The 17,213-nt window shown below is 45.8% G+C and overlaps 1 protein-coding gene across 1 annotated transcript in view; it reads left to right on the top strand.

The window, feature by feature from the left end:
* PPP4R4 (protein phosphatase 4 regulatory subunit 4) overlaps positions 1-15,692 on the top strand; it is a 103,596-nt gene extending 87,904 nt beyond the window's left edge. Inside the window, exons 15-27 of the mRNA XM_018559393.1 lie at positions 305-388; positions 1,906-2,088; positions 2,874-2,979; positions 4,666-4,813; positions 5,797-5,941; positions 7,034-7,075; positions 7,961-8,035; positions 9,756-9,825; positions 9,915-9,995; positions 10,078-10,174; positions 12,459-12,511; positions 13,984-14,128; positions 15,329-15,692. Of these exons, the coding sequence (XP_018414895.1) occupies positions 305-388; positions 1,906-2,088; positions 2,874-2,979; positions 4,666-4,813; positions 5,797-5,941; positions 7,034-7,075; positions 7,961-8,035; positions 9,756-9,825; positions 9,915-9,995; positions 10,078-10,174; positions 12,459-12,511; positions 13,984-14,128; positions 15,329-15,353 (1,254 nt within the window). The 3' untranslated portion in view covers positions 15,354-15,692. The remainder of the gene's footprint in view (positions 1-304; positions 389-1,905; positions 2,089-2,873; positions 2,980-4,665; positions 4,814-5,796; positions 5,942-7,033; positions 7,076-7,960; positions 8,036-9,755; positions 9,826-9,914; positions 9,996-10,077; positions 10,175-12,458; positions 12,512-13,983; positions 14,129-15,328) is intronic.
* The last annotated feature ends 1,521 nt before the right edge of the window (positions 15,693-17,213 follow it).

Genomic DNA, 17,213 nt, shown 5'->3' with positions numbered 1-17,213 from the left:
CCCCTTCTCCCCTCTTCCCCCTCTCCCCTCCTCCCCCTCTTCCCTCCTCCTCGCTCCCCTCTCTTCCCCCTTCTCTTCCCCCTTCTCTAAGCTAATATATGTACATGTGCTGGAGACTTCTCTGTCCCGTGTGATCTTGTACTAGACAGGAAGTTCAGGGAAACTGAGCTGAGAGAGCTGGAGGCAGATGTTTGGAAACATGATGACTGTAAGTGTTTGGGCAAAGTTTTAAATAAATACTTTGCGGGAAAGTATAATGAATAATTTAATACTGCTTTAACAATGGCCTTTTTTTTTTTTGCAGATTTTGGACGGGTTAATAGATCATCTTCCAGAAACTCTGGAGCTCATGACAAGTGGAGGCGACAACTCAGGGTTAGATAACAAGGTCCGCACTGAAGCCGGGACAATTAAATGTTGGCAGGTTACGCCGGTGCTAATAAGCAGGATTTTTAAATGTGTCTAAAACCCCGGCAGAGCTCAATCTGGACACCCGATCTGGTCATAGCGTCTTATTTCATGACTACATCATGGTCATGGCTGAAGCTATGACTCTGCTCTGATATCCAGAAGAGTTGCCTACTTGTAACATGACAATGGCTGCAGAAAATGAATGCTGTGTACACATTGTATGCCGGCCCTACCTCCTTAGTTGCCCTTCAGTTGCAAGGATGGTTTTATAGTAATAGCATTCTTAGGGCTCGTGTGGACTGGTCCAAGCTTTTTCCCATTTATTTCAAGGGCTGGCTCCATGTTTTAGACCAAATTTCATGTTACGGTAATACTTAGGGTGTAAAATGAAGGATGGTGACGTGGTAACACTAAGGTCTAGATTGCATCAATGGAGGACTCATTGGAGCCTGCTGGTAACAGCGCAGAGATGTCATCACAATTGTAGTCCAACCACATGTCCTCCAGCCCCATAACAGAAAGTCTGTAACACTGTATGGACCCAGGGCTGGGGGTAAACACTGCAAGGGCCCATGCATTGCACTTGCAGGTTTCAAAGCGAAAAAGTAATCATTAGATCAGTGTTGCTCCATCTTATGTTGCAAAAGTTGGACAGTGCCTTTAATGGTGCAGTGTGGATGAGAGTCCTGAGACTGTGTTTTGCCTGCTTGCCTTGCATTTTTTGGGGGCACAGCAGATCACCTAAGATGTATTTGCACTGCAGGGAAAAACAGGTCAGACATAGCCTGCTACTTTTTCCTTTTGAGCACATTTGTCTGAGCTACACTGCATTCGGTTGTTAAAGGCAATGTACTTGTGTGCACAAGCACAAGATTTTAGGGGGTCTTCTCACTCTCCCCACTGTATGTCTCAGAAGATCAGTTCATTTCTCTGTTTGCTGCTGTGCTTCTGGGTTGTGTAAAGCTCGGCATCACATAACCTTATCAGCAGTAGCTGGGCTGTCAGAGTGTAAGAAAAAAATGGTTGCTCAGCTGAGACAGGTACCATGTATCTGCAGGCCATGCCTGATGAAGGGACCCCGAGTGGCCCCGAAACGTTGCAATGTGACAAGATGTGTGTGCATCAATAAAAAGATCACTGCTTGAAGATTGAACCATTGTGTGCTGGTGACATACTTTACTATTTGCATGTCTGGCCATGACTCCAGATAGAGAGCAGCACACTAATTCCCATGCATGCGCAAGTGCCCATGTCAGCTGGTCAACTGGTCTTCTCTTGTTTTGCCCCTTCCTTAAACAGACACTCTCCCCTTGCCCTTAATGTGGTCCCTGTAGATCCCCCTGTGCATGGTGGGGTATTGCTGCCTACTTGTAGCTCCTTATTGAACAGAGATCTGTCACCCAAGCCTGGTAGCCTGTAGTATAGCTCTCTCTAGTGGCAGATTATGATATTTACTAGAGACTTCTCCATTCACAGTTGCTGTTTGCCTTGCAGCTCATGATTGTACCTGACCTGGTCCCGGCACTGACCTCGGCGGAGCAGCGAGTTGCCAACTCCCTGAAATGGCGCAGCCACGAGACGTTACTGCAGAAGTTCTCCTGCCTGCCTCACATAATTTCCAGCGATCAGATCTATTATCGGTTCCTGCACAGAATGTTCAATATCATTTTAACTAATGTAAGATATGACTTCTGTATATGCTGTCCAAAATAATGTACTAAAGGATCACTCCACTAAAAGACAGATATTTCAGTGTTTGGTGAATGCTGGTGTGTTAAACCGCCTGGCAGTCTCTTCTTCCTCTTGGGGACTCTATTTGTGAGAGCTATGCGTTGAGTTTCTGGGTCTGTACACCTGCTGTGCTTATTGTGAGGGGCTCCTACCATCCCTAGGCGGAATTCCCAGGTCTGCATACCTGCTTTGCCCATTATGAGGGACTCCCACCATCCCTGTGAGGAGTTCCTAGGTCTGTACACCTGCTGTGCCCATTATGAGGGGTTCCCAACATCCCTGCATTGAGTTACTGGGTCATTATACCTGCTGTGCCCATTATGAGGGGTTCCCAACATCCCTGCATTGAGTTCCTAGGTCTGTACACCTGCTGTGCCCATTATGAGGGTTTCCCACCATCCCTGAGCTGAGTTCCCGGGTCAGTACACCTGCTGCACCCATTATGAGAGGTTCCCATAATCCCTCCTGGATTTTGAATGTATTTTATATTATAGACAGTGTAACAGAAGTTAAAATGCTCCACGATGGGTAGAAACATTCAAAACGTCATGGTGGGAAAGAACAGAGTTTAATGCTGGAGATAACAGACACTTAAAGTGAACCTGTACGTTCAAAGAAAGTATACAGCTACACTCTAATAGCAATGTGGACCTAAATCCACCTTTGAATTTTAGTTCTGCTTTAGTCAGTTTTCGCAGGGTGTAATGAGGAAAGTGCTCTTTTATTTTCAGAACGTATTACCGGTGCAGAAAGCAGCAAGCCGGACGCTGTGTATATTCCTGCGCTATAACCGAAAACAGGAGCAGAGGCATGAAATCATCCAGAAACTGGTGGAACGTACGTGCATCCATCTGACTTTCTTTTTTTTAAATAATATTTAAATAAATTACCTTATTTATTTCCTTAAATGGTAAATTTTCTCAGTTTAAACATTGAATATGTTTTCTATATTCTATTGTGAATAACATATTGGTATATGAGATTTGCGAATCATTGCATTCCGTTTTTATGTAGAAGTTACACAGCGTCCCAACTTTTCTGGAATTGGGGTTGTGTATCATTTAAATGTAACCCTTCCGACTATGGGGATCCCTGTAGTCTCAAAGGTTACATGTATCTGCTAATTCCCTCTAGCATTCCATTAAAACTATTACTTTGTATCTCTTGCTACTAAGATGTCTTTTTTTTTTTACTATGATCCTCGGCTCCATCTATTAGCCATAATGTGGTATTTTCCTGATTCACTACTGCCCATAACATTCAACCACAAGTGAAAATAGCCTAAAAACCATTTAATTTACCCCATTATCTCCATTCTCACTATAATGAGTTGTAGTAATGGCATAAAGTAATGGCAATACCCTGAACCCATTGCTACTACTGTTATTACTATTTTGTTGGTGAGATTGAAGTCCATCTTAAAAAAGTACCCTTGCAGTGCGGCTAAGGGTCAAGTGGTTGTTTTTGTCTAGGGCTGGAGTAAAGTAGATTTATTTACCTGATCCCCACTCCCCTGGTGGTTGGCGCTCTCCTTTTCTTCCCCTTGGCTCCGGATGGTGGACTGTCCCTTGGTTTCGTCACATCTAATGTAGGTCTATGGAACCTGCATTAGGCTGGGTTCACGCCTGGGCATACGGAATATGTGCGGTTGCCACGTTTTTACAGCGATTTGCGGTAAAAGAAACGTGAGTTTACGAGGGCTATCCGGCTATATCCTAATGGATACGTGCGGCAAATACGCCCCAAAGAAGCTACTGTACTTCTTTGGGCATAGGGCGTTTTTCAGCACGTTCCTACGTGCTGTAAAACGCCCAGGTGGGTACCATGCCCATAGGCAATTATTGGTTTTCACATGTTGAGCGTTTTACAGCGCGTAGGAACGTGCTGTAAAACGCCCAGGTGTGAACCAGGCCTTAGATATGATGACATTAGTGGTCCTTAGACCACCTGAGCCCAGGGAACAACAGGCTGCAGGGACCAGTCTAGAAGCCCAGAAGAAGTTGGCGGGAGCAGGGATCAGGTAGTAAATCTGCTTTACTCCATCCCAGAAGAAAATGAGCGCTGCAGTGTGCGTGTGTGTGGGGACGTCTGGAAGGGTACTTTTCTTGCCCAGAGATGGGCTTTTAACTGTTAGTAGTTATTATAATATATTATTGTAGACCTTCTTATATATTATTCATGTTCACGTTTTAGAGGATAATTATGTATTTTAGAAAATATTTCCTATTATATCTATTATATTTTTATTGGTTTTTACATATTAGCCCTGAAGAAGAAGGAGTCTATTCGGCCAAAACGTGTTGACTTTATCTGATGTTTCTATTCAATAAACATTTTAAACCAACTTCCTAGCGAGACAACTTTTTCCCACTAGGTGCTCCTAACCGCATACTCGGGATTTTTTGTCCTATAAAGGAACACTTTTTATCAGGACTTTCAGTCTGGGGACAGTGTCACTATAAACTTCACTTCAATGTTTTATTATTTTTAAGCCTTGCTTACCTTGTCGCTTCTATTTTCCAGAACTTGGTCAGGGGAAGAGCTACTGGAACCGACAGAGGTTCCTGGACACCTGCGAATATATCATGGAGTTCTTCTCAAAGTCTTTCTTCTGCAAATACTTTTACCTCTCTGTGCTGGAGCTGACCAGCGATCCTGTGGCCAACGTTAGGTGAGAGGACAAGGACTCCTGAAATTCAAAATGCCATTATGTAATCATATAAAACTCACACAGATGTATGTAAATATGTCCCTGCATGTTGTATAAAGTGGACATTACATCTCTTCTTTGCTTCTTTGCAAAGGAGAAAACATTTAGTTAAAGTGACACCAAACTCCGGAGTTAAATCTTAAAAATCCATTCAAGTCCCTGAACTCTGAACTACAATGTATCTTATTTGTGTATCACTCGGCTGCAGATCCTCCAATCATCTCTGAATTGGTGGTGACACTGTCCTTCCTTCTGGAGGGGGGCTACTTGTGTTCCCCATGGTCCCTGTGTGTGTTGTAAAGTAGTCAGCCGAGTGATGCACAAATAAGATGCTTTTTGGTAATATTTAGGGGAGTTGAATGCATTTTTAAGATTTAACTCCTGAGTTTTGAGACACTGCCGATGTTATAACAGGATAGGATATGCTGAGACCTTACATCTCCTTTAAAGTGAACCTTCGATGGCAAACTGGAGTTCCATTTATTTACTGGGCCCCTATATGTACAGCTTGTATGGAAAGACACATTCTGTATTTCTGTTAGCTTCTTGCAATCCCCTGCACAGGGAGGCTCTGGTTGAGAGAGGAAGGGTCAGCACTAGGAGCCAATCAGAAATCTAATTGCACTCAGATGGGGGAGAGTAGCAATTGGTACTATTTTTCTAGAATATTTGTGCCAGTAGATGGTAGACTGACAGGAATGTAATGGCCCCCATAGACATGAGACAATGATGCGGTAATATACATTTATCATGTCTGTGGACTGCTTAAAGTAGACCTCCACCTCTAGAGGGTGTTGTCAGCTGGTTACACATAGGGCAATGCATTTCATCAGAACCCAATCCTAATGGCAGTTATTTTCAGACCTAATCTAAAATGATTGAACAGATATCCTTACATTATACTGTGTTCTGTTATGCAATGGATGTCTTTCTTCCTGTCCTAGGATGAAGGTTTGCTACATGTTGCCAAAGCTGAAGTCCACTTTGAAGCTTCCGGCGGATAAACATTTGTTGCAGCAGCTGGAACTGTGCGTCCGGAAACTTCTGTGCCAGGAGAAGGACAGAGACGTCCTGGCGGTAGTGAAGAGGGTGAGTGATATCTCCGTTATGTGTAATAGTCCATTCTAACTTCCTAGTGTAAGATTAATGATAAATTCAATATTATTGATATAATAGGCATGGAGGAGCTCAGCTATGAGGACACATTAGATTAAAGTGGGCCTTCCATGGCAAACAAAAGGTTTACATTATTTCCTAGGCCCCCAACACAATTGGCTTCAAAAAGACATTCCCCAAAAAAAAAAAACACTCCCCCACCCCATCCCATGAAAAGAAAAAAAAATTCCTTGACCACGGCCTCCAATGGTTCCGAGAGGCATGGATGACCTCATGGGTGACATCACAGTCCCTCCCTGCACAGCTGGAAGCTTGGCATTCTGCAAGAATGTACTCCAGCCAATTGTAAGACTGCATTCTCATTGATTTCAAGCTCCCAAAAAGCATCAGAGGCTGGCACTAAGTTACTAGGATCTTTTTTTTTTTTTGGTGGGGGTGAATGGTTTGTTTACAGATTGCTTTTTAAAGCCATTTTCTTTGGGGGGCATGGGGCAAAAAAGAGCACCTACCGTTTGCCATGGAAGGTTCGCTTTACCTGTATGTTCTCTCCCTTGATAACAGGGGCATTGTTAACTCCATTCAAATACATAAATGGATCATACTGAAACAAGTGGAGAAGGATTAGAACACCTGACAGGTTTTTATTGCTGTCTGAGTCCCCATTAGGGAGATTCACCCTCTCTATATGTCTTTGGGGCTCTTACCACTGATAGCAAAAGAAAGTCCCAAATTTTGGGTGGTCACCAGAACAGCAATAGATGGGAAATCTTTCAATAGGGAAACTAGTTCTGTTGACCCTGTTGGCCACCATGGATTTCCCTCTCTTTAGAAAGAATGTTCACTCACTTCCTGTTGTGGCTATCAGACAGGAAGTGGAGTAAAATCTCCCTAATGGGATAAAGATGGCAAACAAAAAAGCCTGCAGAGGTTATAACCCTCTTTTACTCTATCCAAAGCTAAATACAAATGTTTTGCCTTCAATTCTACTTTAAAAATCATTGCAAAAGATTTAAAAAAAACACAACTGAAGTCTAACTAAATGTATCTTCCTTCTTATTCACACAGACTGTTCTGGAGCTCGACCGGATGGAGATGTCCATGGATGCTGTAAGGATCTCTTTATTTTACTTGTGATATCCAGATTATTAAAGGAGAACTATGGGGTTAAGGCTTTTCCCCATAGTTCTCCTTAGGGTAACGGGAGGACACAAACTAGCGTCCTCCCGCCACCCTAGGCTCAGTATACCGCGAGCTGTAGCTCACTATATACTGAGACGCCGCAGCTGAAGCGGATCCCGACAATTGTGTCGGGATCCGCCCAGCTGCGTGACTGACAGCTCGCTCTGCCTATCTAGAGGCAGAGCCAGCTGTACCCACCCCCTCCCCCGTCCGTTCCGCCAGTCAGCGCTGGAGGATCGGAGGGAGGAGGGGGGAATCCAGCCCCTCCCTTGTCACGGCTCTCTGCCGTGATAGGATCGAGAGGTGAGCGAATGCCGGTATGTGTTCCCTCACCTCCCGATCTACTGAGCCGACCTGTGACAGTCTCATTGTCACAGGTCGGCTAGAACTATGAGGTGAGTGAAAAGCACCCCCCTCATAGTTCTCCTTTAATAGGAAGTGTCTTTGTTGTCGTAGCCATCGGGCAGATTCTGGTTTAGGTTATGAAATCCAAACACATATATTTTTTTTCTTGCACTGTTGGCCACGCTGGCGCTATTGCTTCCCCAAGTTTTCTAAATGTCCGTCACTGTCACAGCTCTTTACATAGTACAAAGAGCAACACACTGCGGCAACCAGCCAATCTGTAACATTGGCTGCCCATCATGGCGGAAAGCCATTTTCATTCCTCCTCGTAGAAGTGACCTCCAGGCTATTTCTATGGCATATTGATAATGTACCTGCAGGTATGTTTTAGATGAGCCTTGGTATGCTACAAGTGTGTTACGTTACGGCATCCATTTGTAATTGTTTATTTTGTGGTTTTTTTTACAGTTCCAGAAACGCTTCTTTGAAAAAGACTTATTGGACCAGGAAAAGGAAAGAGAGGAGCACTTACTGCTGGAAATGGTACGTTCAACGTAGACCTGAGCCTAGCAAATTAACATTTGCTATGTTATAGGGAACATCTAGAAATGTGAATTGTGACTAAGCAGTACCCTAAAAAATGTAACTTTGGTTTTAAAGAATATCAATGCATTCATGAGCCTACAACCTCATAGCTGTATATCTGCAGCATGATATCTAAGGCACTGCTGCCTCTGACTGCTAGTCTCAGGAGATGTGAAGTGAGATTTGGTGATGTCACTACTCTGCTGCTCACTGTTCTCCTTGCTGGAGGCCCTGGCATGAGGAAGCAAAGCCCTGCCCTCTACCAAGATGGCCACAGGGACAGAACAAGGCATATGCCAGTAATGGGGAAAAGATCAGCTGCAGGAAGCCTATAGGCAATACTGTTGGCTAGCCATTTGCCTTCTGCCTGTTTTTTTTTTTTATGTTCAAAAGTTTTTATTATTTTCATTGAGACATATACAATGACCATCTACATACTACAATGTAACAGAACAACATAAAACAAAAAGACAGTCTTCGGGATTCCTTATTATTCCATCTCTAGTATCTGGTCTCAATTGTCGACACAAGCCTACATTTCTTCTGCCTGTTTTTGTGGACACAGCTTCCATAGTCTTTAGCCAGACCAGGCAGCAAGACTGTGGACCTCTCTGAAGCAGGCTGGAACACGGTGGAGATTAAGGAAAGCCAGAATACAGGCAAGGGGTTGGGGCAGGCGGGAGACAAGCAAATCCAAACAAGCATCAGAGGTTGGTACACGGGAGGTCAATTGAAAGGAAAATTATTGTGAAAACAAGCACACGGGAAAGGGTACTGGACGCAGGAGAACGCAGGAGAACGCGGTGCCAGGGTGCCAGACATGGTCAAAGGTCAGTGGCGTAACAATCACCATAGCGACCCAGGCGGCCGCTATGGGGCCCGAGGCACGGCGGGGCCTGGCCAGGACATCTCCCTGATGCCATGCGGGCCGCCTAGGTCGCTATGGCATCTTGCTCGGACAGCCAGGCTGCTGGCTGTCACTGGCGGCTGTGAGGAGGAACGCTCCGTTCCTTCTCACAGCCGCTGCTGAGTTGGTGACAACCAGCAGCTTCGCAGGAGGTGGCTGGGCCCGTCGTCGGCAGTGATCGAGGAGGTGGGGATCGAGGGGGCGGAACACGGCGATCGAGGGGGCGGGGTCCAGTGACGGAGGAGTCGATCGTGGAGGAGAAGGAGGCGGACAGAGGATCAGGGCTGACAGGTAAGAGGGCTTGACCGCCCGCCTGAGACCCTGCAGAGCCTACCATTGAGAGTCTATGGTGGGCTCTGCAGGGTCACCCTTAGGTGGGCTGTTTGGGTTATCAGGTGGGCGTAACTAGAAATCACAAGACCTCATACAAAATTTTGCTATGGGGCCCTGTGATTTCTAGTTACGCCCCTGCCAAAGGTCCTTTAAATTGGTGGGGCCCCCTTAAGAGACCCATGCCTATGACCTAATTGACCACAATGCCTCAGATGGCAACCAGAAGCGTTGGCGACCGAGTGAGAGAGGGAGTCTGGCAGCGCAGCAGCAGGGAAGGTCAGTGACAAAACTGTATTGAATGAAATTGAATCCACGTGTGAAATTTGGACAAATATTTTCAGATGAAATAAAAAATATATAAATCTGCGCTAAAAGAGAAATAAAGAGGTGGTGGTGATGTGTGTGGCCGGTATAGAACGGAGTTTTTTTGTTTTTCAGGAACAAATAGAAAAAGAAAAACAACAAAGTGAGGCGCGATCCAGCAATGAGAAGACATACGACAGGAAGCGTAAGTGCTTGTTTGGTAGCAGATGCCTTGGAGACCGACCAGACACCATGCCACCGCTCAGCCGTTTCTGACTCTCTGCTTTGTTTTAGGTAGAGACAGTAAAACGGGATCAGCGTTGCCGAAATCCCTTCCGACCGTGATCTCGGGAGGCTCCTCAGGCACCCAAACAGGTGAGTGAAAAGGTTGTCACATGACCTATGACATCACTGCGGTAGAATGAGGCCTCACACTGTCACGTCTGCTTGTACGCAGTGGTCAGCAGAGAAAGCAAGAAGAGCAAGCTGATCCGGAGCCAGTCGTTCAGCAGCCACGCCATGCACCCGAAACACAGCTCCCTCGACAAGACCAAGTACGTCATCCTTCCCTTCCTGTACTAAGAGAGGCATAACCTCCTAAAATTACCAGTCACCTTGTCATGTTCAGCCTCCGGCTTCAGTGTTTTGCCTTACGTGCCTGGAACCATTATGCAGAGAAGGACTTTTCTCTGCATTGTTCCAGGTCAGTGACTTAGAATGTGTTGTAGTCACGGGTCAGTATAACAAGCCAGGTAACTAGCATTCAAAAGGAAGTCAACAGCCCCCTTATACCTCCTATGCCTGGTGTACTTTAATGCGGAGTAAGGGTGGAGGAGTGCTGGACCTGGTGATTTGTTTCTATATTTCTATAACATGATGGCTCTCTAGTGCCTGGTGGGGCCCCCGAATGGGTCCTAGGGGGAGTCACCTTGTATGGAGTGAAAGGATGAGAGCATCAAGCTGTAGGGATTATGTAAACTTGTATTTGCCACAATGAAAAGAGTTGACAGCCAACGGGTTTCAAGGGTTATGCACAAATCCTGCTTCAAATTTATTGTGCAGCAGGAATCTTGATGGATAGACAGTCTTAGCTTTCAGGTTTTAATTGACTGTAGTTAGAAGTTTGCTCGGGTCAGTCATCTGGCAACCTGGCTCAGTTAAAGCTGAACTCCGGGGATCTAAATATAAGAGTCATGTGTATAATGCACAGATCTCTGTTTCTTCCAGATCTGTGCAGTAATCCAGTGTGAGACTTGGAGCTTCCTGTAATAAAGACCGGTCACTGCTGCTCTCTCTCCTTGTGCAGGGTGACTGGTCTTGTCTCCGCCCCCTCCTGTAATAAAGACCGCTCACTGCTTCTCTCTCTGCTTGTGCAGGGTGACTGGTCTTGTCTCCGCCCCTTCCTGTAATAAAGACCGGTCACTGCCGCTCTCTCACCTTCTTCAGATGACTGGTCTTGTCTCCACGCCCTGCTGTAATAAAGGCCACTCACTGCTGCTCACTCACCTTCTGCATGGGACTGGTCTTGTTTCCACCCCCTCCTGTAATAAAGACCAGTAACTTCTGCTCTCTATCCTTGTGCAGGGTGATTGGTCTTGTCTGCTTGTAATTTTCTGCAGGCAGCCTGTAGTGGGTGGAGCCTGCTGGGTCCCTCCTTCAGCTCTACTCTTTGCACATGCTATGGACAGCATAGTGATGTTGTCACTGTCACTTTTACATCCTAAAGGGTTTGTAAAGTGGATTTATATCCTTTGTGGCTATTGGGAAATATACTTAAACAAACACTTTTGTGCCTGGAGTTCAGCTTTAAGTTGTCTTGGAGCCAGACAGCTAAACTAGGCAAGCTTTTAAACCTTCATTACTCTATCTACAACAACAAAAAAAGTTTAACAAAGATACACTTTACGGAGTATTTATAAATAATTTGCAGAGCCGTACGTCCTGCAAAACTCAGTGGACGTTCCTTCTGTGCGAATGGAGGCAAAAACAAATGTTCTTACTATGTTTTCATGTCAAGTGTAATGTAATATTAGGAAAATACCACATTATGGCAGTTAGATGGCGCTGACGAGCATAGGACATCAGTATATATTTCCTGTGCTCCTCGGCTCCATCTAGTGGCCGTAATATTTATAAATACACCCCTGATGGTTTTACCTCCAGCACAGGAGTTGATGATAAATCTAAGGCCTCATTCACACTGTAATCGTCCGGCACGTACAGCTCCGCGTACGGCCGTATGGGGCAGCTCCCGGGAAGGACAGGTGCTGCATGTGATCAGTACGCAGCCCCTGTCCTACTCTATGGGACTACGCTGCCATATTCCGCCCTACGCTGACCCCAAGTGCAGGTCTGCGAGTGTCCCGGCTCGGATGCAGATAGGATCCATCCTGTCAGCGTACGAGAATGGACACACACACCCGCATGGACGTGCAGGGCAAGTGAGTGTACGGCCACGTAGTCCCATAGAGAAGGACGGGGGCTGCGTACTAATCACATGCAGAACCTGTCCTTCCCGGGAGCTGCCCAATATGGCCGTGCACGCAGCATGGAGCTGTACGTGACGGCTGATTGAGGCCTAAAAGGGATTTACAGTCCAACTGCATTATGTTGCAGATTGAATTAAAAGCCTGACAGTTTCCAGCTCCTCCTCCCTACCTAAAATGAAACAATATCAGGTCTTGGCTATTAGTTTTTCTTTACATATGCTTAAAACTGGATAGATAGATAGATAGATAGATAGATAGATAGATAGATAGATAGATAGATAGATAGATAGATAGATAGATAGATAGATAGATTTTGTTCAATACTAACAATTTTTTGTATCTCTTGCAGCAAAAGTAACTCAGTGATCGGTGTTGGAAAGAATGTCTTGCTGCCATTTGTTGGTAAGAATTAGAGAAGGTGTATTTTTTAATAATAAACAATAGTAATAAGTTAGATAAACAAAAGTGTTCACCAAAGAGGTCTATTTATAAACAATTCACAGAGCCTTCCACCCTCTGATTCACTGTGAACGTTCTTTCTGTGCAAATAGAGGCAAAAACCTTCTTAGGGGGTTATTCACAAAGCAGCCGAAGGCAGCCCAGTGAATAACCGAGCTGTAGTGATGTGAGCCGAACAACGTTCAGCTATTCAGTCCAGCTCAGTGCGACTGTTTCAGTCGTACATCGGCTGCCTTGGGCTGCACTTCGGTCAGCCGAACATGCTCTGCTTGTGCGGTTAAGCTGAAGTGCAGGAGGACTTTGACTCAGCTGGATCGGCTGAGCCGAAGTTTCCGGCAGCTCACTCGCTGCCATTCGCCCCTGTCCACATAGGGGCCGAACAACAGTGAGTGAATAGCCGAATCCCGGCGAGCTGCATTTGGCACGGCTATTCTGTTTGGTACCTCCGAGGGAGCGAGCAGAATAGAAAACAGTTTAAAAAAGTAGGAAAAAAAAGTTGCAAAATATTTTTAAGTGCCAGTTCACACCATATGCAATTGGGATGCAGTCCGTTTATTTCGACAGCTGCAGTCAAAATGCATCACAATACTTTCCTATGGGCTTTCTTGTGCTTTATTCACAACTGCATATGGTGTGAACTGGCCCTAAAAATGAAAATAAATATTAAATAAAAAAAATAATAAAGAATTTAAAAAAAAAGTAATTAGAAAAAAAAAACCCAATTGGGCGGAGCTAGCAGTGACAGCTAGCTCCGCCCAACTGTTTCCTATTGGCCACCACCTGCTAGAGTCTTCTAGTACGACTGAACCGAAGGGCTCCAGCGTCCGAAGCGAGCTGAAGGATCAGCCGAAGCTACAGCTGGATCCTTAGGCTCCTTTGTGAATAGCCCCCTTAGTATATTTTCTTTTCAGGTCTAATGTAATGTAATACCACATTATGGCCACGAGATGGCGCTGTGGAGCATAGGAAATACGCCCCCTTCCGCCCCAGAATGCAGTGAGCCAGCCATGATTCGATACACTCCTGCTTGTGAGTCCTGCTGAGATTTTACGTATGAACGTCCATATGAAGATCTAACAGCGTATGGCCAGCTTTAGACCCACAGCACACAGCTGCAGTATTCAGATCTGACCTGGCCATGACACGCCCCCCTCCTCTACTCTGCAATACACATGCTCAGGGGTGTGGCTGTTACTCAACTCTGCTACCACAGAGCACTGCAGAAAGAAAAAGGCATTTTTAAGGCATTATCAAGCAAAGGTCCATCACAAATCATAATGAGTAATAGTACAGAACTATAACGTGATAAAAAGATGTGAGACTTCGGCTAGGCTCTAATGTTTTGAATACTTTATTTTTATGTATAATAAGTATATGTACTTGGAGCATATAAAATATGAAGCCGTGTTTTTCAGAGGACTCACTTAAAGTCAGGACCGGCAGTGCCAGTGGATCTGTGGCTTTCTCCAGCACGGCCACAACGTCCTCTCGAGTCACAGCGAACGCAGTTGACCAGAAGACAAACGGAAGCAAAGAAGCTCAGGCCCGGAAACTTAGCCTGTAAGTTTTATTGTGTCGACCAAGTCGGGGATTTTGTTTAGTTTAAAGTGAACATTTCAGTAACTGTACACATCCTGACATGTCACAATATATACTGCGACAGTATCATTTGAGATGATGTCATCAGTCTGCTGCAGGCAGGAGGAAGCATTTCCTCAGTCTCCCCTTCCCCAGTGATCAGACTTTGTAGCAAGTCACTTGCTGCCCGGCTTCCTAATTGGCCCGGGAAGCTGGATCCATGTTGTTTGGCCAAGCTCATTGTTGATTGACCCGGGCAGCTGGCTCCATGCTGTTTGGCTGGGTCAACGCTGATACCAAATACTGATACTGGTACTTCCGGGAGCATGGAGCCGGCTTCCCGGCCAATCAGGAAGCTGGGCGACGGATCATTACCTGCTGCCTGGATTCCTAATTGGCCCGTGAAGCCGGATCCATGCTTTTTGGCCGTCTCATCGTTGATTGACCCGGGAAGCTGGCACCATGCTGTTTGACCGGGTCAACGCTGATACCAAATACTGATACTGGTACTCCTGGGAGCATGGAGCCGGCTCCCGGCCAATCAGGAAGCTGGGCGACGGATCATTACCTGCTGCCTGGCTTCCTGATTGACCCGGGAAGCTGGATCGATGCTGTTTAGCCAGCACATTGCTGATACTGGTACTTCCGGGAGCATGGAGCCAGCTTCCCAGGCCAATCAGGAAGCTGGGCGATGGGTCATTACCTGCTGCATGGCTTCCTAATTGCCCCAGGAAGCCAGATCCATGCTATTTGGATGGCTCATTGTTGATTGACCCGGGAAGCTGGCTTCATGCTGTTTGACCGGGTCAACGCTTATACCAAATACTGATACTGGTACTCCTGGGAGCATGGAGCTGGCTTCCCGGCCAATCAGGAAGCTGGGCGATGGGTCATTACCTGCTGCCTGGCTCCCTGATTGGCCCAGGAAGCCAAATCCATGCTATTTGGCTGGCTCAATGTTGATTAGCTGGGAAGCCAGATCCATGCTCCCTCACAACACTGCTGGTCAGAGGAAATCTCCGTCTGACTGGAAGTTCCGGTATCGGGGGTAAGTATCAGAGCATTTGGGTGAGTACGAGTACTCGCCCAAATACTCGGTATCATCACCAATACTAGTATCGGTGTCGGTGCATCCCTACTATATATATATTACTAATATCTATGATGTCTATTTTCATGAAGGAAAAACAGGAAACCCAAAGCTTAGCCAGGCTGGCCGGTACGGCGCGAACCAAAGAAGCATAGAGCGACTGGAATTTACTGGCACGTTGGGAGTGAAGAGCTGGTGTAAGCCCAGAACGGACACGTCTACTATACTCTGGCTGGTGTTTCTCCAGAGGACGAATCTCCGCTTATAAATGTCTTGACTGCACGGTGGTTAATGCAAACCAAAATGGCCACCCCAATCCACAGCCATCTGGGACAGACACTTCCTGCGAGCACCTCTGTATCCCGATCTGTTGGGTGTCGTTTTAAGTTTAAAGGCCGCTACTCTTGGCAGAGAGGTACCTCTGGAAATCTCGGAGCCCAACCTCAGACCCGCGTGTCCTAAGTACAATTTATTTTTGTTTTTTCTTTTCTTTTATAAAATCGTTACTCTGCGTCCACCAAACCGCTTTCAGTGATGTACATACTTTATTTATTATCTTTTGAGTATTTCAGATAGCATTTTGTCTTTTCCAAAATCTCGGCTTTACGTTACTCCAAGTTGCTGTATCATTCTCCCTCCTCTCCTCGCGCCAACGGCCTACGCTCAGAATGAATGCAACTGATACAGTTGACTTGTAAAAAAAACAAAACAAATGCCAATATGTACGCACTATGAAGCTATTGTAAGCTTCTTTATTTGCAGCAGAGTAAGAATATGTATATTCATATTTAAAAAAAAAAAGTATTTTTTTCATTGTATCAAAATTTTAAAATGGTAAAAATGAACTCAGAGCCCTGGATGTTTTTATGTGTGCGCTTTTTACGAGGTCAATAAAGAATCAGTAAGTCTATGAGACAATGGCTGCATGATTACAAGATATATGTATTGCTCAGATTGTTTAGTTCTGTATATTTTATAATTAAATGGCAAGAAAAGAATAGCCGAGTGCTGTTTATATCATGAAAAGAATTCTGGGATGGACTCGATTATCAAGTGAAGCTCCAAAAAGCTACACACACGAGGGCCGTGTTATAGCCATAGCAGACCATGCAACCACTATGGGGCCCGGAAGCACAGGGAGCGCAGAGCTGTCTGGCTACACTGTGAGATCTAAGGCACTGCTGCCTCTGATTTTAGTCTTAACAGATTTGGTGATGTCACTACAGTGCTGCTCACTGTTGTCTTTGCTGGAGGCTCTGACATGAGGAAGCAAAGCTCTGTCTCTACCAAGATGGCCGCCTGCACACAGAGACATAGTGGCATGGTCATGACCGGATTTACCCTGCCTGCCGCTCCAAGGCTAGTTCCTGAAGCTCCAAAAAGCTACACACACAAGGACCATGCTATAGCCATAGCAGACCATGCAACCTCTATGGGGCCCGGAAGCACAGGGAGCCCAGAGCTGTCTGGCTACACTGTGAGATCTAAGGCACTGCTGCCTCTGACTTCCAGTCTTAACAGATTTGGTGATGTCACTACAGTGCAGCTCACTGTTGTCTTTGCTGGAGGCTCTGACATGAGGAAGCAAAGCCCTGTCTCTACCAAGATGGCCACCTGCACACAGAGACATAGTGGCATGGTAAGTCTGCCATGGGTATCAGCTGCAGGTAAACCACAGTCAAGACTGGCGACTAGTCCTTTGCCCTCCGCCTGCCTTTTCATGGGCACTGCTTCCAGAATTCGGTTCCCCTATAATGGTTTTGCTATAGGGCCCCCTCACACACAGGTACAGGGAGGGACCCCAAAGAAGCTGAGGAAGCAGAGATCTTCTTCACCAGCTTCTTCCCCTGGCCCTAAGAGCCGGAGACTGTATATAGTGACACAGGAAGTGATGTAATACACATCACTTCCAGGTCCAGCGATCGGAGGAGAGATCAGAATGGCAATCTCTCTCCGACCATTGCGAGGAGACCCGCC

This window comes from Nanorana parkeri, unplaced genomic scaffold (genome assembly GCF_000935625.1).
Source record: "Nanorana parkeri isolate BGI_ZX_2015 unplaced genomic scaffold, ASM93562v1 scaffold392, whole genome shotgun sequence".
In the NCBI taxonomy this organism is placed as follows: Eukaryota; Metazoa; Chordata; class Amphibia; order Anura; family Dicroglossidae; genus Nanorana; species Nanorana parkeri.
The sequence above is the reverse complement of the archived record's forward strand: the minus strand, read 5'-3'. Positions and strand labels throughout refer to the sequence as shown.